This window comes from Spea bombifrons, chromosome 4 (genome assembly GCF_027358695.1).
Source record: "Spea bombifrons isolate aSpeBom1 chromosome 4, aSpeBom1.2.pri, whole genome shotgun sequence".
NCBI lineage: Eukaryota > Metazoa > Chordata > Amphibia > Anura > Pelobatidae > Spea > Spea bombifrons.
The window spans coordinates 72,870,611-72,893,638 of record NC_071090.1 but is presented as its reverse complement, the minus strand read 5'-3'; the positions used below and the strand labels follow the sequence as shown (position 1 = coordinate 72,893,638).

General features: G+C 39.1%; 1 protein-coding gene across 1 annotated transcript; it reads left to right on the top strand.

Annotated features, from left to right (window-relative positions):
• The first annotated feature begins 7,684 nt into the window (after window positions 1-7,684).
• On the top strand, window positions 7,685-21,876 carry LOC128492107 (stimulated by retinoic acid gene 6 protein-like). Its single transcript, XM_053464550.1, has 17 exons — window positions 7,685-7,754; window positions 8,307-8,404; window positions 8,934-9,073; window positions 10,161-10,281; window positions 10,941-10,989; window positions 11,406-11,528; window positions 11,795-11,868; window positions 12,333-12,447; window positions 12,996-13,116; window positions 13,207-13,282; window positions 13,993-14,062; window positions 14,567-14,615; window positions 17,729-17,846; window positions 18,109-18,228; window positions 19,634-19,797; window positions 20,331-20,450; window positions 21,371-21,876. Exons 1-17 carry the CDS (start codon window positions 7,719-7,721, stop codon window positions 21,589-21,591), a joined length of 1,815 nt encoding a protein of 604 aa, XP_053320525.1. The 5' UTR covers window positions 7,685-7,718; the 3' UTR covers window positions 21,592-21,876.
• Window positions 21,877-23,028: the final 1,152 nt, after the last annotated feature.

Here is a 23,028-nt window from a genome sequence, read left to right as displayed (position 1 = left end):
GAAATACATCCACCAAGCAAATAAAGACTGGAAGGTTTACATTTAGTGTAATAAAAATATGTGTGTATATACACAGTATTTGCTCGATTATAGGACGACCCTGATTATAATACGACCCCACAAAATTTGAATATTTAAGGGAAAAAAGCCTGAATATAAGACTACCCTATTGGAAAACGTTTTACTAATAAATATTCATGTAAACTTTTTTTTCATATTTAATAAAAACTATGAGAAAAATGCATTTCTTGTTTTTATTTCCTTTTATTTGCCAATCTGCCCCCCAGTTATGCACATCTGACCCCAGGCTTGCCACTCTGCCCCCCCAGATATGCCTTATACCTCCTGATATGCCACTCTGCCCCTCCAGACTTACTAATACATCCCCAGACTTGCCAGTAGACGTCTTCACAATGCGTGTAGACAACCTATGCTGCTGCCCGGCACTTCCGCCGGGCTTCTATAATGCAGTGCTGGAAGGTCATGTCACGCCAGAACAAGTACTGGACAGCATGCACAGACGGTCACCGGCTACCGGAGAGGAGGGTCCAGGCCCCCTGCAGTGCTGTGGGGGATCTGGATCTTAGTCAGAGTCAGACCTCTATTCGAGGTTGGATTGAGACAACCTTGAACTTAAGACGAGAAATATTTTTCAGAGCATTTTCTCTGGGGGGAAAAAAAAACATCTTATATTCAAGCAAATACGGTATGTGTATATGTATGTATATAACGCGTACCTACACACATACAGTCAGGTCCATAAATATTTGGACATTGACACAATTTTCATAATTTCCCTCTGCAAGCCATCACTATGGATTTGAAATGATCAAGATGTGATTGAAGTGGAGACCTTTTTAATCTGAAGGTATTTACATCCAAATTGGGTGAATGGTTTAGGAATTACATCACTTGTTATATGTAGTCCCATTCTTTTTTAAGGACCCAAATGTAATTAGACAATTGATTAATAAGCTGTTTGGGGCCGTGTGGGCTGCCCCCACATTTCATTAGCAATTAAGCCATTAAAAGGTCGAAGGTTGATTCCAAATGTGGAATTTGCATTTGGAAGCTGTTGCTGTAAAGTCTCAATATGATAAGTCAATGGAAATAAAGAAGTCCACCTTTAGGACAAGAAAAAAAACCTCAGAGAGAAAGCAGAAACATTAGGAAGAGCTAAGTCGAGAGTTTGGTTCATTCTGAAAAAGATCGAACACACTGGTGAGCACATCCACACCAAAACTTCTGCTTCCAGCACGGAGTAGCTCCTTCAGTTCTGCCTAAGCTCTGTGATAAACATTTCAGGATAAAGACCCTTTCTGATTCAACCACACAACCCTTAAGCAAGGTGGGGCAGGGTTGTTATCCTCTTTGGCAGTGACTGTTAAACTGATATTGCTCAAAAGAACTGCAGCCATAAAACCATATTGAGGCTTCATGTGATCATCTCTACTGTTCCCCAACATAACACTTTATGTAAAGCTAATTACACTCTTAACTGCCAATATCCTGCATAAAAAGCCTTTCAAGAGTTATTTCATACATAAAGTATATGGCCACCCTTGTTTTTCGCCTCCTAACTAGTGCGATAATGGATGTAAAAGTGGACAAAGAATTGCCAATAAAATTCTGGTCAGGGAACATAGACACACCCTTGCTTTGGTGTCTAAACACATAGTAATGAAGGCAGGGATCTGGGAGAAGTCTGCATGGATACAGTTATATGGATTATATTTAAAGATGGGTATTAGATTTTGCTTTTGGCCTTTAAGCCCATAAATACATTGTTGGTTATGTATTGAAAGTATGAGGGTAAAAAGAGGGAAATTAAATAGATGGCAACCAGTGCTGCAGTATACTTGGGTCTAGAACATACAACATACATATAAACCTCTCACTATCTAGCTTTAGATTGACCTCTTCTTCTAACATTAATGCCTTTTTGGCTCTACCATGATTTTGGTATGGGATGTCCAGCAAGCTCATATAGTTGTGATGATCAAGTGTCATACTATATGACCAAAAGTATGTGATGTATGTATGTGTGTGCATCATGCCTTTGTCTAGATAAGTGTAGCAACACAAAGACAGAAGCAGCTTCCATGATATATATGTAAAGATTTTATACTGTGTTATCAGATGGGTACTTGGTTATTTGTGGACAATCTGTTGATTATAACATTCTGTCATGCTCAGTATACCAGAGGAAATGCTGGTACGGTGTAGGACACTGTATCCCCAATGGGGAGAGCCTGTCGGTCTCAGAAGAGCTCTCCAAACCATTCCACCCTCGGGATGAGACTTTTGGGTGTGAGCGTCTGTGGGAATTTCTGATGATCCTCCAAGACCAAGGACAAACTCTCAGGGTACACACACAGGATAGTCAAGAACAGCCTTAGTCGGAGAGCCCTAGTTCAGGGTAGTCGATCTCAGAGCTGAGGTCAAGGAGCTGAAGTTCAGGATCGACGTATATCAGAGGCAAGGTCAGGGAGCCAGAAAACAGAATAAAGCTGGGCCAAACTCAGGATCAATAGTGGAGAAAACACTAGGCAAGGGTACATAGTTTTAACCACCAGCAGAGGTGTAGTCAGTTTCTGAGGTTTATATAGGGCTGAAGAGGAGAAAAGGTGCTAAATATGAATTTCAAAATGAAAAATTCTAAATCTGGTATATAGTAAGTAATATACCATAATATTTTCAATGCATAAACTGGGTAAAACAAGCTATTATCAAAAGGGTGCTATACATTTTTAAAGAAATTTAGGATTATAGAAGTGAGTTTTAAATATGTGCTCTTAAACTGTATATTAGATATTAAATTGAAATTGCATGCATCTCCTTCTGCCAATATTTAGAACATATTTAGGACTTTCCTAAGAAAAACCTTTTTAATACACTGTGAGTTCAAAAGGCTTTAGAGTGCTTTAATCTTAATTCCCAGGAAAAAAGGTCTTCGTATTAAAATGTGCAGAAAAATTTCTTTTAGAGGTACAAATACTCATTAAGATGTATCTATATAATAAATGAAGCAACATTTCAAGTAAATCATCAGCTGTATATAGATATTAAAGTAGTTCAAATGTATGACTGATTATATCGTGAGCCGGACCTAGACAGTGGTACAGCATAACTCCCATAACCATATAAACCAGACATTGACAGTGGTACAGCATAACTCATTTCACTATGTACTGAGCCAGGCATTGACGGTGGTGTAGCATAACTCCCATCACTATACACCAGATATTGAGTGGTTTAGCATGACTCCTATTATTATATAGTGAGCCAGGCACAGATGGTGGTACAGCATGACTGCTATAATTATATAGCAAGCCGAACACAGATGATGGTACAGCATAGCTCCCGCCACTATATACTGGGCCATACATTGACAGAGGTAAAACATAACTCCCATCACTTTATAACAAGCCAGGCACTAATAGTTGTACATCATGGCTCCTATCATTATATAGCTGTAAGGTTTGGGTGGTTGGAGCACGGCGCAGAGAGACACCAGGTGAAGCAGTAGACATGAAACCAGTAGATAATGCAACAGCAAAGGTTTATTCACTAAAGCAAAAGGAATAGGCAAAAAGCAGTACCGTAAAGCAATCAGTGGTCAGGGGTAGGGAGAATCGGCAAAGTCTGTATGATCGAGCCAAGGTCAAAGTCCGTAGAATCCAAAAACAAGTGTCCAGCAATAAGGTAAAAGGGATGTAGCAGGTAACCAGAATAATCAACTAATGAATGTACAGGGCTGCAGGTTTAAATAGCCGCCAAAGTCTGACTCCTCCCAAAAGCCCTCCTTCCCCTTTATGCCATATTAATGGTGACTCGCCGTCCCTGCTTTGTCCCGCCTCCCTGCCTGCCCACCAGCATCACTGGACGCAGGACACACCTCCCCACCGTCACTCTCCTTCTGGCGTCTGCCCTACACGGCGTGCGCCGTAACAGAGCCATCCACAGAGGATGCGGCCTATCCTCTGTGGATGCGGTCCGCAGGGGTTAACGGTAGGTACCTGACAATAGCAAACCGTACAGTAGCAATACATCATAATTCCCATCACCATATACTGAGCCAGACATTGATGGTGGTACAGCATAGATCCCCTCACTAGATATCAGCCAGACATTGATGATGGTACACCATAACCCCCCCTGCCCTGATCCTCCCTTTTTGAACCAGGTGTTAGTACCTTAACGTCTTCAGTCGTGTATGTGACAATACCTTCCCAGCAGTTGCAGAAGAATGTCTCCCATCGCACAATTACCATAACACTGGAGGGGAGCATCCAAATTTAAGGGATTTTATATCAACTCTGTCCTCCTTGATTTCTCTAACTCACAACGATTAGTTTCAACATGGCTTTAAGAAGATCACACTACAAGGGAAAGCAATTAAGTCTCTACATACGATAACTGGCACCCATACCAACACAGTGGCACATATCAACTACCACATTTTATATTGCCTAGGATGTGAGAAGAGGGTCCATAAGATACACTCACACCTTTTGAGAAACTCTGCTTACCCACGGACACCCCACACAGACTTGTCATCCATAAACTATTTGTTAGTGAGCACCAAACATCTGGAAAAGCCTTATTTTGGCGGTGGGAAAAAGACCTGGAGATCACGTTATCTGATCAAAAGTAGCTCAACATAACCACTGCTCCACTTCGATGTAAAACTTGCTTAAAGTTTCAACTAGATGCTACAGAGTGCATACAAGTTTGCACAAAATCTACCCCACTGCACCAGAGATGTTGGAAATGTAGGTCTGCTAAAGGAAACTGTCTTCAAATTTGTTGCAGCTGTCCCGTGATTCAGTTATTCAGGAAGTTATTACCAGCATCAGCCAGATGGTGGATGCATAGCTCCCATCTGACCCTCTAACTATTCTTATCCACAACACAAGGCATACTAAACATGTACAAACACTCACAATCCACCTTTTAAATGCTGTGAAAGTGCTAATTCCAAGATATTGGAAAGAAATTAAATTACCTTCTGTTTGAGAGTAGCTGTCCTCCGTTGAGTATGGCAGAAGACTTGATAGCATCTACACAGGCTATATACAACAGCGTCTTATTGTATTTTGTTTTTATGTGTTTTTGGCCTCCAGAAGAATAGGTCAATTCACTAAACTGATGAGCTTCTATACCATGAGCTCTTTTTTTCTCTGCTGCTTTTTTTTACTTAAATTATGTTTTAATTTGACTTTGTTTATCACTCCCCCCTCTATGAGTCAGGGTAGCACAGTTTCAAACATTCCTCAGTGTGATTGCATTCAATATGGGTGTAATGGGAAAAATGTCTTTAATAAATGGATATTAAACCATTTATAAAAAGTGCTGGTTTATATAGTTTCTGCATAAACTCACCACTGTTAAGCATGCTGCTACTCAATTTTGTTTGAAGACTTTTATCAAACAAAACCCTGAGGATTTAGTAACCTGCTCTATGGTTACTTACTCCCCCAGGGTTCCCAAAGACACCTTATTTGCTTGGATTGTATTCATGTATCTATTATCTATGTTAATGCAGTTCTGTGGATATATGAGGCTATGTTTTACAAGAATAAACTGTTCATTCTTGCTGTACTCAATCCTAGGTAGTTGTGTCTAATTATTGGGTACACATAGCAGGGTTCCAAGGTGTTCATGCTGACTGGTGCTAGAAGTGATTTTGTGGACAACAGGAGGATACATCTGGGTGATCTCTGGGAGTTACTACAGCTCTCTTGGTGACCCTGTTACACTATGTTTACTATAATCATGAATCAATATCTTGGCTTATGGCACACGTTAATTATTATGTAAAAATAAAAAACGTGTATTTGTTGACATTGTAAGACTTGTTATGTCCTGTCTACCCATTGTACAGCGCTACGGAATTTGATGGCGCTATATAAAACAATAAATAATAATAATAAAATATGTAATCTAACTCACGTGGTGTGTCAAGGAACTTATGAAAGTTGACACCTATAAAACAGAACTAAATAAACAACTACTTGTATAAGGTTCCAAATAACGGTAAAGGTACCAGGGCAGGGTAATGAATTATAGTAATCTCACCAACAAATTACTGGGTCTCAGGTCTCCTCTGAGAAGCTAGTGGAAATGCAATGCTTTCTGGTTGAAATATACAATTTTACATTACATTTCAAAGGAATATACACATTTCTGTTTATTACATGCCAGGTATAAAAGTAGTTACACCCAGTGTTCCCTCTAAGCTGTGCGCTTGTGCGCGCACACATAGCTTTAAGAGGGAGCGCACACAAACAAAAATTGTGCGCACAACCAGTAGCGTACCGAACGGGGGGCGGTCCGCTACTGGTTGTGTGTACGGCACCCCTCCAGAGACGGACAGTAATGTCCGCCGCTAGAGGTGCAGGCTCGGTTAGAGGGAGATCAAGGATCTCCCTCTAACCGTCTTAAAAAAATCAAGGGAGCGGGAGGTCTGTTAATATAGACCTCCGATCCTGCTCCCTTGCGATGCGCGCGGCAACTGATGCTGTGCGTCGGGATTTGATGCCGTATCCCGGCGCACAGCACTGAAGCCACGCCCACCGCCTCCACTGCACTGAAAGAAGAGGAAGAACGAAGAGGAAGAAAAGTGACAGGTAGGAAAACATTCTGTATATATATATATATACATATATAGATACTAGACCAGACACTAAAGTGGTAGGCCTACACCACATCAATGTTTGGCGTAGTATATAGTGATTGTGGTTATGATGCATTATTGTCAATGTCTGGCTCAATGTACAGTGATAGGTGTTGTGTTGTACCACGGACAATGTGTGCCTCTGTATATAGTGATAGGTGTTATGCTGTACCACCGTCAGTGCGTGCCTCAGTATATAGTGATAGATGTTCTGCTGTACCACTGTCAGTGTTTGCCTCAGTATATAATGATAGCAGTTATGCTGTACCACCCTCAATGTTTGCCTCAGTATATAGTGATAGCAGTTATGCTGTACCACTGTCAATGTTTGCCTCACTATATAATGTTAGCAGTTATGCTGTGCCACCGTCAATGTTTGCCTTAGTATATAATGATAGCAGTTATGCTGTACCACCGTCAATGTTTGCCTTAGTATATAATGATAGCAGTTATGCTGTACCACCGTCAATGTTTGCCTCGGTATATAATGATAGCAGTTATGCTGTAACACGGTCAATGTCTGCCTTAGTAAATAATAAGTTATGCTGTACCCCTGTCAATGTTTGCCTAACGATAGAAGCTATGCAGTTTTAAAGAGTGTGTGTGTGGGGGTCCCATGTACAGGATCCGCCCCAGGTGCCAAATACTCTAGGTACACCCCTGCGCACAACAGTTTTTTCGCTCATAATTTACTTATGCAGTGAGAATTTCACCTTTAAAAAACATTACAGTAAGTAATACTGTTGTGTAACTAATACTACATTATCACACTATAATGTAGTGTTATTAACCATGAGCGAGCTGTACCAAAAATATAGAATAACAATTTAAATTTAACATTTGCAGAAGCATATTGTGCGCACAATATTTTGGCTATGGGAAAATTTTTGCACAAGAGAAATTTTCTGCGCACACCACTTAAGAAAAATTAGAGGGAACATTGGTTACACCTTTATATCATTTGTTTGTCTCTTTAAGATTCACCATCACTAATGGGACCAGAGAGTCAGGAGCAGATACATGCCAAAAATCTATTAGGATGGACCTCTTTGTTCATTTTTCACTCATCCCAGCGGTAAGATGCTTCCTCAATGGCTTGTAAAATGCAAGCAACAATAGATGCTCTGACATTTTAACATACTTTTTGGTAACAAAACCAAAAATAAGTTATTTATCTAAAACACTGAATACTTTCAGTGTATTCTAATGAGCTTAGCCATTAGCAATAAATACATTGTTTAGTTAAAAGGACATCCTGGTTTTGAGATTTTAGTGCATATTCTTGTGCATTTTGCTGCATGCAAATCTTTGCAGGGAAAGCATACGTATTTAGCACTTTTCAGCTCAACTTCCCTACACATGCTGGAGGCATACTTTAATATTTTTCCTGCTTCAGTAGCAGGCAAGAAATCTGTAAAATAAGATAGAAGTGTTGTTTTCTATATACAATTGAAAAGTGATGGACTAATATACATGCAGTAGAATTATATGTCATTAAACCGTCCTTCATTCCTACCCAGTGTATGTCCTGCTATTCAGGATACAATGTGTCCCACATTTGGTGCGCACATAATAGCAGAATAGCCAATATACCATATATACCATATAAATATTGCATTCTTTCTAGGTTCTGATAACACTTCTTTTATCATATTTGCAACGACGTGCTAGACATCAAAAACTCATTGATAAAGTTCCACTGGACAAAAGATTTGGAATAGTTGTGTAAGTATCGCTAACCCTTCTTTTTGTGAATAACTGTTACATTCAGCAGCAAATCACTGAATTGTTTCTATAGGTCTAATCTATCTGATATATGTATCCTTGGTTCTATGGCAGGGAAGTACATACAGCCATGGTTCATATAGATACGTAGCCCTCTCTACCTCTTTGTTTATAGTTTCTATGGGTTCTTCTTACGTAAGGGGTATTTAGAAGGGTAATTTCTTATGACCACAGTCACCTTCTCCTAATACCTCTACAGCTTATACAAATCACCTTCCTTCAGACTTTTACAGATTTTACAATTAACTTATAATGAGTTCAGTTACATACCAAGTTAGAGGAGAAGTTCTGCTTTAAGGCCAGACACTCTGGCTAGCACCAGACCTAACATAGGCCCCATCACTCAGATCTCTTCTTTGTCTGTAAGACTTTGGTACCAGAGACATTTTTTACCTAGAACAGCCCTGGCTACTGCTGCTGCTCAAATAAGTTGTATCAATACAATACTAAATGTTTTCTGTTTATTCAGGCCAGTAAACTTTATAAGCAGCTACACCAACAGATGGTCTTATGGAGCTGCATGTGGAGCGACTGCAACCACTGTATTTCTGCTGTTCTTCAATGAGTATTCAAACTACTTCAACTTTAGTGCACCACCCTGGGCCAAAGGTATCTTGTTTGATAATCTGGTAAATTCTGGAACTGTTTTATAAAAAGTTCACTCTGGGAATTGTGACTCAGTGAGACACATGGGTCAAGGTTGATAGCTTCTACCTTGTGAACCTTGTTATAACAGAGACGTAAGAAGAACTCTGCATAAGCACTAGAGCTGACAAATGATTTTGCGCACGGTTCTAAAACTCATACGGTTTTACTTATGAATTTTAATTTCTAAGGGAGGGTTAAGGATTTGCAGAAGTTCCTCTCTGAACAAGCCATGTTGTGAATTTTATTTATACAGAACATTGGACATGATGTATATAATGATACTGCCTTCCAAATGACAAGCGGGCATTTTTTATTGCATGCTTATAGACACATATTTTAATAGGAGATAAATATATGACCCATCTAGTCTGCTCATCTCTATTCCTGCTGTAAAAGCCTCAAGCCGGGGGCAGGCTGGCCTATTGGGTAGGGGACAAATTTCTTTAAATGAGATCGGTCCAACTTAGAGAAGACTACTTGCAGAGCTAGGAACACAGCGGAGTCACTGAATGCCATGTTATGTGATCATGAGGTAATAGTGCGGCCACTCACACAGAATGTGAGCAACTACTAAAAAAGGCTCCAGACAAGTTAAGGCTGTGATGATGAGAGTGAGGTGTGATAGATTGAGTGTGTAGGTGTGTGTTAGCATGGTTGTGTATGTATGTATGTATGTGTTAGAATAGGTGTTTGTGTGAGAGTGAGCATGTAAATATGTGTGTGTGTATGTTACTTAATGGGGGGTCACTTGGCTTTCCTGAACCCCTCAACCAGAAGATGTCCTAAGCTTATTTTGTCCTTGGTCTTATCCCATACATGTGTAAATTCCTTCACTGTACTAACCACTATGATGTATGCTGGATAGATGATCCACTTATCTACCACCATCTGAGTGAAATTAAATTGATGGTTGATGATCATTGCTATTAAAATACATTCTGAATAGCTATGGGTTACCTTCACAAAATATACCGTACATTAAGATTACAATGTTGAAACATCCATATAAATTATAATTTTGATGCTTTAATCATTTTCTTCTCTTTAGCTCTTGTGTATCTCCTGTCTTCACTGGAGGTTGGCCTGGATTATTATCCATTTTTTGCATGCCTGTCAACAAACCACAGATTGATTGGTTCATCTCTGGGATTTTGCTATGCTCTTAGTTGGTAACTATGGATCATCATGTTGCATTAGTATGATGACTATTTTTTACAGGGTCATATAATAAGAAAGCTTTCTAAATAAATGAATAATAGCAATAACTGGTTGCGCATACAACCAGCGGAAACAATTATTCAACAATCCATTTGATCTCCATGTTATGTTTGTGTGTTATGTGAGAATAAGGGAATTTAGAAGCATGGCTAGAATCATGGAAAGAGTGATGCTCTTGTCCCAATATAATGAGATCCTCACCTTTTGGAGGCTTGGTGAATCAAAATACCTCCAAATAAGAGTATTCTGGTGATACTCAGATAATAATCAAATATGCTGCTCACGTGAAAGGCACTTTAATTATGGCTAATAATTTTAAATACCTTTTTAAACCAAGACATTTTGCATAATAGTCCAAAGTAGTCCAGACATCTCGACAGCTTAACTTGTATCACACCTAATGTGATACTTCACCTAGCAATTGCCTATGTGCCTATAGGCCTATAAATACTGTTTGTGCTGAAGAAACTTGTATCTGTGCAATTTTACAATTTTACCTAGGTTCAAATAGAAATTCTGGTTCTTTGTGTATTGCTTTTTAATGTTCTCCCTGTATTAATCAGTGAATAATTAACATTTCATGGATTCTGATTGCCGCCTCTTCTTGTAGGTTCTGTGTGCAGGTTGCAGACATTTTTGAATGTCAGAAGATATCTACTGTGAGTAGAGGTCATTCTTTAAGCCAGTGATTCCTAGGATAATTGATTAGTATTTATATCCATATATAAGATGAATCGGGTACTCAGGGCCATGGACTCGGTGTGACCCTGCAGCATCGAGCTCTATGTTACCCAGTACAGATACTGGGTAGTTTTAAGCTTATTTACAAGCGCTTAGGTGTCTTAGACAATTCTGCTTGAGCACAGTGTAATGACTGATCTTAGGCATTTATATCTACAGCATTTGGCTGCCCCAATAGCCTCTGGGTTCAAAAATATTAAATAATTTAATGACAGGAACATATACAAACGAAAAGGTTATTTGTTTTTTCTCAAACAACCTGGACTATTAAATAAATTATGTCTCTTGATGTATAAAGTTGTACGTGACAATGACATCTAACAAACCATTCTAGACATCAGTCATCCTCATCCTCACCCCAGTCCCGTCTTTGATTTGCTGCCTATTTCTGATGGGAAAATTCCTGCACATGCTGGTGAATGTGGTCAAGGTTTTTCATAGGCCTGATATACAACAGGTGGGTGTCAAGAGACTGGATTCCTTGAAAAAAAAATGGTGTTAAACCCTGTGCTGCTCCTTTTCTCTCCCGAAATTTAATGGCCATTAATCTTTAACGTTACATTACATTTCTTTTAATACTACATTTTTATAAAAACATACTGTTTAAGGCCATATTGCCGTACTTAATGTTTTAATTGCAATGACATTCCAAGGAGTTTTGCATACATGCAGAAAAGCTATTATTTTTATACTAGAGTCTACCTGCTTTTTGTCTTCACGTAGGAGAACGAAGAACCCCTGTTACCATACCACTTGTTATGTTATGTCAGACACCTCTTGCACCCTGTACCAGAAATGTAAGTTAATTCTTTATTGAGAAGAAAATGTAAAACCTTTAGCAATATACTTAATCCCTTCCAAACCATTACTTTTTGGCATTTTTGCTTTGTTTGACCATAATATGCCTTTTTCTAATTCACTGTGCCAACGCCTATGCTATTCAGGACAAGGAAAGTAACGCACATAATAATGTCCAATTGTGCATACAACCAGAGCAGCTGAAGAACTTACTTCATTTTCTTGTCCTGCCTAAGACTTTCCTTCATTTTGGACATAACAGGGCATATACGGTATATCAAAGTACACATTTTTTGTTAACCCCTTTTTTAGCTTTTTCATATTTGGCATGCTGGCTATGCAACTTCAATAGTGTTGAAAATCTTTGGTTAGTAAGAACTAGACCAGTCTCAAAACTTGGGATGACCATGTGTTTTCTGGTACCTGTTTTATATGGCATGGTTTATCTTTCCTATGCTCACAGAAAGTCTACACGGAGCTCCTGCATCAACCAGAAGATATACACCTGGGATCCATATTTTAAATTCCCCACAAGAATGATTGTGACAGTCGTGCTATGCCTTATCTGCTTGTATAATGTAGGTTGCTTCATGTAAAGGTCACTCGTGTCTGTGGCCCTCCTTTATTTGTGTCACATAGAAAAACAAATCTTCCTATTTATTTGTCCCCTTGCTATTTTTGCCAAAAAGATGTATTACCTATTTACCTCTAGCATTAAGAGCAAAGCCATTTTTGCATCCCTAGAGTTTTGTTTATTTTGACAAACCAATCCAATTCCTTACACCCGCATAATCTAACAAGTAATTTTCTTATCACTCCCTTCAATGCCACCAGCCACTCCAAAGCCAGATGATTTCATGCTGATGATGATTCAAAGCCAGATGATTCTGTAGATCATGGAGCATTAACTACATTTGTAGTGCTGCTCATCTTTCCCATTTACCTCTCCATGCTCAGTACGTAGGTTGGGCAGATTTACTAACAAATAGTACAAGCATTCCAAGCTATAATATCGGCATATGCATACCTTCCTTTATTGGGATATTTTATTTTCTTCCTCAGTACCTTCTGTTAGTTGGACCATGCTATATGTTATGGTTGTTCTTTAAAAAATTTCTATATTCAGTTTGTTTTAGTGGATTTGTTCGTCTCACCCAAAGCCGTACAAGGCCTGGACAAACTTGTGATGGGATCTGTTAACGTCTCATTTGCCAACAAAACAAAGATGGTCTTACGTGTACTAAGAGGTCAGAAAGCTTATCTCTGGCTCTCTGTTCTGTTTGATAATTATGGAATATAATTTAAAATAACAGTACATCATTTTGCTTTGTCTACAGAGAGCTGGTTTTTCTCCACCTTCCCTGCCGCCTTCACAAGTGTAATTTACATCTTCCATGTGCTCTCTTGCTACAGGTAACTGTGAGTTTTTATGCCCCTAGTGGGCATTTTGATGGTTGCAAGCACAGCACTTTACTAAAATAATGCAAGCTTTAATTAGTACAGTTGATGTATACAGCAGTTTGGGATACCACATTCAAAAACCTCCTAGTTGGAGAGCTAGCTATACTTGGCTGGGCTATATTATTTGCCCACCTATATCTCTGACTACTCATTCCCTCTCTCACTCTGTGGCTAACACAGTGGGATTTAAAGTTTTCTCCACTATTTATTCAGAATCTGTCACAGTAACCCAACTAATCATTGTATGTTACTCTACACATGAATCCATGTATGAGCATGGATATATATGTGTATGTTAGGGGGGCAAAGGGCTGATTGGTCCACTTTGATTTACTCAACCGGCCCCCCACACCCGGGCCATAAGGCGCCAGCCCTCTCCTGATTCTGTGATAGCAATAATGTTATTCTCTATAAAGGTGAATTGTTAAATATCATTGTTCTCTTAGCTGAGATCAACAGCTGATTTGACGTATTTATGGAGGAACATTCAGAATGATGACAATTGCAGAAATGGGGACTGGAAGACCTGAAATTTATATGAAGATCCAATTAACCAATTGTCACCAAAATAATAATAAAAAAAATATTTTAAAACTAAATCATCACAAATTCATCATACATGAAGTTATTCGTTTTAAATGGGCCCTCTTATTTGACTTTAGGAAGCAAATTAAACAACTTTATAAAGGTGTGTCTAACGTTTCCTGTAGGAGTCGTCCACCTGCTATTCTGGTAAGGAACCCATTTTGAACATAACATCAAACTGTCTTAATGTCAGATTATGGTGCAAACTGCTATATTTGACTATTTCTTCAGCATTTATAATTATGTCCTTGGTTCTGAGACATGAAAAAAAGCTATATTTTGAGATGGTCTGAAATACGACCAAATCTGCATTTAACATTTTGTTTTCAATCTGGTCCTAACAATTTTAAAAAGCTGTCAAACTTGGAGTTTGATAATGTCACTGGAGGTAATGTCATGTCTTGAGATGAACCCCTAGGCTCTCCATCTCACCTTTTTAACATGTAAAATGCAAAAACTGGAATTGGTTGAAATAATATTTGACTGGTTCCACTGTTTCTTGCTACAGTCTTTGCTTTGTAAAGTGGTAAGACTCCATTTTTAATTTATAATCCTATCTAAACAACTGTGAGCTATTGTATGAGGAGTATCACATGGTGTAACACAGACAAATGTGAGAAATTGTACCCAATAATATCTGTTTTCCTTCAGGCAGCTAGTATCCGATACACAGGAAATCAGATTGCATATTTGCTATGGGGTAAGTGAAACACAATACTTTCCTGGCCTGGGTCTAAGGCGGAAGGTCATATATCGGTGTTCTGTGTCTTAAAGGCTTGCCCACCTTTTAATGCAGTGCAGAGGAATGGGTGACTGGAGTAAAAATGTTGCTGGCCATACCTCTCTTCTCCATAGAGAACCCTACTAGATTTACCCTTTGAAAACTCTCTAGCTCACAGCATCATATTTTATATGATTTCTAAAAAAATTTAAGTTCAAACTATTGCAGTCACAATATTTTGTTTTATTACACACTATTTTTCTGAGCGTTAAGTAATTAGACAGTAAAGATTAAACTCCATCTTTGGAAATTGAGGCTTGGTGTTAATTTGGTGTTAAAGTAACATAAATATTACATTAATGCAAAGGAACAATTTAACCTCTTCACGTCCGGTGACGTACCAGGTACGTCATGCCCAAGTGTGCTCATTGGTTCTGTGACGTACCTGGTACGTCATGCAAAAAAAATGCCCCCACGTTGCCACAATCGTGGTGATCGCAGAGGCACTGCAGCTGCTGCCTGCCCAGGTGTCCCCCCGAGCAAGACCTATTTTGTGGGGACTAAATATAAATCAATGCTGTGCTCTTATGTTAGTGACCTAAACTTGTCACTTACAAGTGATATAAAAAAATACAATATATATATATGTTTAACCTAATAAAATGCTATGTGACCACAGATTATTGACCTTTTTGGTCACTAATCATTGATCCTTTTCACTTCAATAGCCAGAGACATAACCCTAACACTATACAGTACTGTTACCTAACATCTAACTGTACCTATAACTATCCACCAACAGGATCCTAGTGTTACTCATTATGCTATTCTCTAACCCCTATTTATATATCGACAAAAATAAACACAGTGAAACTTTTTCTGGCCACTATTGGGTCCCAACTCCCAGCATATACATTGTTAAAATATCTTGTTTAGAAACAGGGATGTAAGTGCCAAAATAATTGAAAATACCAGGCATATGAGGTGTTTCCAAAAAAATACCTACATTTCTGGCTTTTTTTTGGACTGGTTATATTTATAGTTGAAACTGTGAAAATTTTGCCTTTTTCCCTAATTTTCCCCACATTTTTATATATTTTTCATACTTAATGATGGTTTATATATATAATTATTATTTCAAAAGAAAGCTCTACTTGTGCTCAAATAAAACAATGTATAATGTGTGGGGGCACTAAATGAGTTAGCAAAAACTGCTGTGGTCATTTAGCGCAAACACCCTGGTCCTGAAGAGGTTAAAGCTTCAACAATTAGAACAATAACCAACAGCATTCCACACTGGCTATTCAGTGTGTCCCAAGTATAACTAAATGTTACAACTGAAAGGGGAATGGTCAGCTATAAACAATTATGCATTGATCTGTATCAAATGTAATACATTGTATCTTACATTATTATTATTATCTTTTATTTAAATAGCGCCAACAGTTTACGCAGCGCTTAATAAAATACATAACTTCAAGGGATATGACAAGACGAGAATTGACAGACTAAGACAAACTGACACATGTGGTGGAGATACATTTTATGTAATAATATGTATTATTACATAATAAACAATAAACAAGATTCGTGTTTGCTCCAAGTGACGTAAAATTGGAACAATTATGGTGGAAACTGCTAACTATTATGTCCCTTGGTCTAAGACATTACAAAAGCAGTATTCTTAGATGATCTGAAATACAATATATTCGCAGTTAACATTTAAACAAAAATCAATATTTTAAAGACAACTTTGTAGATTTACATCTACTTATCACAGAAATTATTACATTTAGGGGACATCTAAACAGTTGAATCCTAACCCTAAATGGAAAAAAAACATCTGTCCGGCGCCCGGAAATGCATGTCCCGGGCGTCAGGCGATAAGAAATGGGTATCCCTGCACTAAACCCCTATATTCTGGCAAATACGGTATATATATATATATATATATATATATATATATATATATATATATATATATATATATATGTATCTATCATATCCCCTCATCCAAGCAGTGACTGGGGTATAACATAGACCCCTGCAGTATAAGGACGACCCCGAATGCCATGGAAGCACCATGGTGTGCAAGGGGTTAATTAACCCCTTCAGTCCCCTATAGACGTACCTGGACATCCTAAAAATTAATCTAGTAAAGCCCTTTAGGACATACACGTACGTCCTGACACATGCCTGTCGCTACACTGGAGATCAGGCTGTCATTTGACAACCTGAACTGTCTCTCCTGTCATGGCGTAATCGCCGTAAGGCCGTTACATTTAAAATGCCCGATCGCGAGATTGTGCATTCCCTTCCCGGGATGCGTCACTGCTGATGTCACCCGGAAGGTCATAGGAGGACAGGATATCCCCTGCAGGGTCTGTCTAGACCCTGCTGGGATATCCGATCGATCCTCCTACGCACCGATCATGGAGACTTGCCTGGAGATCACAGTGTGATCGGTGTAGGGGGATTGCAGGGAGAGTGAGAAATCATGTCAAACCATGGGTCAAACAAGAACTGTTAATTTTATTAGGGGACAAGCACACTTATTTATACCAAACATTTTTTCAGCAGGGCCTCTGAATCCTGCCTGTCTTCAGTGCTCTGCCTGCCCATCTTTGTCATTGCAGAAAAGGGATATTACCTTTAAGCTCTTCTAATCACAACTATAACGCTCAGTGACTATCCCCGTGTAAATGTGGATCTGCAAAGTTTTGCCATTTCACATGGATGAGAATGAAATGGCAGGTGTGAGTGGCTATATAGGTGGCCAGGCTTCAGTGATGTCATTGATAGGAGAGGGGCTTTGGTGGAATGCCAGGACTGTTTTTAAGCAACTGTATGATTAATAAACCTTTAATGAGCAAAACTGACATCCAAGGTTTTTTAGCTCCTTAATATGAATGCATTCTCGTTTCACACGTGAAAGGATATATTCAGAGATTCTACCAGGCTTATTCCACTGGTAGCAGATCTGGGGCAGTTTACCAGAAGCCAGTCCCTCTATTGGGCACTGAGAATAATCAGAATCAATGTTATGCATCTCTGATTATAAAAGTAACATATTTGTATGTGTTTCCTTTTAGGATATTTTCTCCTGCACATTCTGTTCTTCTTGATAAGTCTGATAGTTACGTTCTGGATCATCATCCCAATACGAGAAGGAAAGGGAATGCTGATTCTACAAGGCGTGGGTTACACAGTGTAAGATCTAAGTTGTTATTAGGATGATAAATTCACAATTCACTGGCCAAACATCCCTTCTATCCACAAATGCATTTTATTAAGAGACAGAGTACACACACATTTTTCAGAGCATCAGTTGACCTATTCATTATTTTATTAACTATGCAACTATTTATCTCTGCTATATCTTATTTCATTTTTTTTTTTTGGTGTAACATGGTGGGAAGACGTGTTGATGATCATGTAGTGTTCTTGATCATATCATTTTCTTTCGTTTTAGGTTGGGAATAGTACTGATGATAGCTGTAATCATTGCTCAGATCCTAGCAGCTCAGTTCTGGTTTTTGCAGGACAAACTTTCTCCAGCAGACAAGGTCAAACCACTGGCCATTAATAACAGGTACTCTTTTATAATGCATCAGCTGTGTCTTTAAATATGTCAGGCAAAACTATTAATAGACTGTTGTAGATCAATACACCTAGCAATAAAAGCAGCCCTTTATTTATGGAAAGTCATGTAACATTACCTTTATTTTTACTCCCAAACTTGTTGATGACCCCTACCCCTCCAAAAAGCAGGTGTTAGGTGTCATAAGTAGGTTTATAGCTTTAAAAAACATTACACAGGTTCCTTAAATGTGCATCACTTCTAGTGTGAGCATTATCCTTATAGAGCCCCTGCTTCCATGGTTAGATGGCACATTTGTACACCATGATCAATGCCACATGTAAGTCAGTGTGATGGTAGGATGCATCCAAGAGACAAAACGCAAACAGGGCAAAAAAATACAAAAACACATGTGATGCATTTATTATTAATGCATTTAATTAATCCATTAAATGCATTAATGTCAATAGAGTAAATCACAATCAGTAATATGATGTAAAGTTCCGCTGCTCTGCAGAGAGGACATTGACTGCAGAGCACTGTTGAATGGAGTAACCCGCATTGTCCACTGCCCAGTGGGGCACCTCAACACCAACTGCCCCTAACCCCCCTGGGGCAGGCCATACCACTAGCCTGGCAAGTCATGCTCCCTCAGTCACGGCACGTCTAAGCACTGTGATATGAGGTCATTTACTGGCAATCAGATAAAGCGTCGTGGGAGGACCAACCTACCCACTTCAGGGCCTACGAAGTTAGATAGGTGTGTGTAAATACATTTGTTAGTGTGTGTAAGTATGTTACTGTAAGTACATTACTGCATGTGTGTTTAAGTATATTCATGTGTGTGAGTCTGTAAGTATGTTAGTGTGTGGGGGAGTGGGATGTTATAGGTGTGAGAGAGTGAGTTATGTGTTATGTGTGAAGGAATGAGATGTGTATGTGAGATGTGATAGATGTGGGTTAATGAGGTGGTATTTGTGATGGGAGCAATGTGTAATATGTGATTGGTGTGATGATAGAGTGAGGATTTTAGTGAGTAACTGCCATGGTGAGTGTGTGCATTCTAATGTGTATATTAGTAATGGGGAGGGTTAGTGTGTTAGTATGTATGTGTTTGTTAGTATATTAGTGTGTATCTAAGCATGTTAGTGTGTGTAGGTATGTCACTGTGAGTAGGAGGAGCGTGGGGGCCCTAAGATACATCTTACAGGGGAGCCCCTCCTTTTTTTTTTAATATGCCACTGCTGCAGAGGTAAGTGGTGAGGAGTTGCTACACACCATCCCTTTTATCTCCCTTTTCACCTCTGAAAGATGATGCCCTAGACACGTGTGTCTAGTCAGTATAATGGGAAATTCAGCCCCGCCCATATTCCTCATACTGTGTTTTTTGTTAATGCTGCTATGATTCCATTCCTAGGAGAGCCTTTCAGAACTTCAGCTATTTCTTCATGTTCTACTCTGCAATCTTGGGTTTTGGAGCTTGTCTGATCAGGGTCATACTCAATGTTTTCCTTGGGAGCTGGTTACTGGCAAGGATTGACCGTCCAATCTTCCCAAGAGGTTATGAGGCTGCTGATATGGGTGAGAGCCAATGTCCTGTAACTCTGCTGGTCTAAAAGATTATTCTTGTAGTTCTAAGTTTAATACTGACAAAAAAACAGTACCACAGAATTACTGAGACAAACATTCCACAAACATTTTCAGCAGACTAGTCATGGTAAATCATGTTGCCTCGCTGTAGCATGTATATTTTTGTATCTTCTCAAAAATAGATTTCTTTCAGTTGTCTTACATTTCTTCAACTTTATACTTTCACACATGCAAATAATTTCATTTCCAACTTGTCAGATTTATTGCATTGTGGTGAAATGGACAGTTCCCCCCAGCAGGGAACTTCTCCTATGCATTTTTTTATAAATCACATGAGCATTTTAAATGAAAGACCATGTTGTTAGGTCCCTTCCTCGGGCATTAATGCAACTAAACTCTCAGCCAATTAATGGTATCATTTTAACTGTGCTTTTCTCCTTTTTAGGTACAAACCTTTTTATTAGTACATTTGACGCATAGATTTGCATTAGTAAGAGCGAGGGTAACTTTAGTTTCTTTTGCAGGATACAGGACGTGGATTGGTATGCTTCAGGTGGACTTGTATCACACTCATCCTGTAGCTCTGTCCTTCTGTCACCTCCTCCTGCAGGCCTCAGCTTCCAAACAGGATCAAACAAGTCCAGGTGCGGATGGATGTTATCAAATGATACTTTTTATGTCCGTGGCTACTTTTAGCAGGACTATGACTGATTCATTGGAGCACATATTTAAATTTCATATTTAAAGTTACATTTATCGTCCACCCTCTCAGAAAAAGAAAACTTCCCAACATTGCATCGCGTTTTAGATTATGACCTGTTGTCCTTACATTTCTCTTCCTCTGAAATACACTTCCCTCTTGTACTTTGTGGAATCATATTATGAATTTAATCCCTTCACGACAATTGATGTGCCCGGCACATCATGACTTTAAATGGGTGTTGCTGTAATGCCTTGGTGTCAAAGCATTCAGCAACACCAAGAAAGGCACCATGGGCCCTGTGTAGCCCCTCCCCAGACATCAACGTCCACCTTATATAATATGGTGACAGACACCTAACTTAAAAGAGTTTAGGAGGCGACAATCAACGATCACCTCCTAAGCTTAAACTGTTTAGCTGAAATGCCTCGATAGCAAGGCAAACAGGGACACTGAAAACCCAACCCCAGGACGCACAGGTCTATCACATAAGATACTGTTTGGGGTACATACAAATACTCCAAATATGCCAAGATGGGGATTTGATTTTTAAAATATGAATATCCCTGTGGACCATAGCTCATGCTGTCTAAGTAGTTTTAGTAGCGGTGGGTTTTTTTTGTTTGTTTTGCGCCTCTTCACTTTGTGCTGATACCTGCTAGTTTAGTCCTATAACATTAGTCACTTGTGTACATTTAATATTTTAGTTAGAGACAAGGTGATCACCGTGCTGTGATTTCACTTTTGGTACTCTGTGGTTCTATTGGAACAACAAATACTTTTTAGTTAAATATCTATTTTTGACCCCAGAGAAATTGAGGCTTATTAATAATTGGTTGAAAAAAAAACATTTCTGTCTTGCAGATGTTCCCCGGGACATCAGGAATAAACAAGCCAGGACAAAATGGCATTTAGCGTATACTCTGGTCAACAACCCTGTACTGACCTTGAGCAGGAAGGCCAATAGCTGCTGCTCCTCTTCTTCAACTCAGAATCAGTATGCGTTGGAGCGGTTACTAATCTCAGCTGTACGCACCCGCTTCCAGGCACAGAAACGACAGACAATTAACATAACAGATGATTAATAGAAACTACTGATCAACCTGGAATTAACCATCTTCTGCATACCTGGCATTAAACAATGGATATAAACTGGAGTACTGTGGATACACTTGTTAGTTACTTACGGGGAAGTGTAATGTTTTACTCAGCAGCCTTCTGTTCCCTGATAAGCAGGTTATTTTGTTGACTTATAGAATGAATAAACTGGTGAAGTTTTTACTCTTTCTTCCTGCCAGGTGGCATTATCATACTCCATATACTCCATATACTTGTACTTTATACAGGTCAATATGCATTGGTGGTTCCACATCAAACCCTCCATATTGGAAGCCATATAGTTGTTGATAATCAAATAAAATGGGTTGTCTCCAAATCCAAACATTAGTGTTGTAATGGTCCACGTTCTCGAATGGGCACATAATGTCTTTCTATATATTTTTTTGTTGCACATCTCTCATAGAACTCTTGATTAAAATTCACGTATTTATATGTATTTGATGTATTTTTATAAATTTCAGAGCTCAGTGTTCAACATATGATATTTTTAAACAAAAATTAGATAATATAAACGTCAAAAACAAATATTTTCAAGATTTTGAAACAAGGAACAGGTTCTTTGCTAGGCCTTATACTGGGCTATAGAGATTGGCCAGCACCTTAAGGCTTTTCTCAATAACACTTTTTATCTGTTTAGCTCTGCAGCGTCTGTCGTAAATTTTCTTAAAGTGTCATTCATGTTTTTTTCAGGAATCAAATCATTACATGCAAAAAGAATTACAGACTGGTCAACAATGTTCTCTATATTGTTCTAAACTTTAACCCCTTAATGACAATTGCCGGTTCTGGCACGGCACGAAAAACAAGTCGATTATGACAAATGACGTGCCAGAACCGGCACATCTTTAAACGGGTGCAGAAAGCGATCTACGTTCGCTTTCTGCACCCAAACGGCGTTGCTGTAATGCCTCGACCTCGAGGCATTCAGCAACGCCACGATCGGCACCAGGGGCCATGTCTGGGGCCATTGTATGCCAGGGGCCATTGTATGGCGGCGGACGCCCGTTTTAAAAGCGTTTAGGAGGCGATCAACGATCACCTCCTAAACTTAAATGGTGTCGCTGGAATGCCTCGATCAGGAGGCATCCAGTGACACCAAACACTTACCTTTGGATGGACTGTGACCGCTCCGGAGAGCGGTCACAGCCGCAGCTGCCGGTGATCTTCGCCATCTGCAAGATGGCGGCGGCCCGGGAAAAAAAACAATAAAGGTGAAAAAGTTCGCTAGACGGTCTCAGACCCTCTAGAGAACTCTGGCTCCACTTGCAGGTTGAATACAGGTACTGCATTCAACCATGCAAGTCAATGGAGCCCAGCTTTCTAATCACAATCTATTAGAAAAAAATAGTAAACAAAACAGTAAAATGTAAAAATAATTTCCCACTGATGTCGCTATCAGGGGA

What these genes read in the sequence shown, in the direction of transcription:
- LOC128492107 (XM_053464550.1), top strand. Translation starts at nt 7,719, where the DNA reads ATGGACCTCTTTGTTCATTTTTCACTCATCCCAGCG. An exon ending in TTTTGCTATGCTCTTAGTTG is followed by an intron (nt 10,282 to 10,940) that starts GTAACTATGGAT and finishes CTCTTCTTGTAG; the next exon opens with GTTCTGTGTGCAGGTTGCAG. An exon ending in ATAGGCCTGATATACAACAG is followed by an intron (nt 11,529 to 11,794) that starts GTGGGTGTCAAG and finishes GTCTTCACGTAG; the next exon opens with GAGAACGAAGAACCCCTGTT.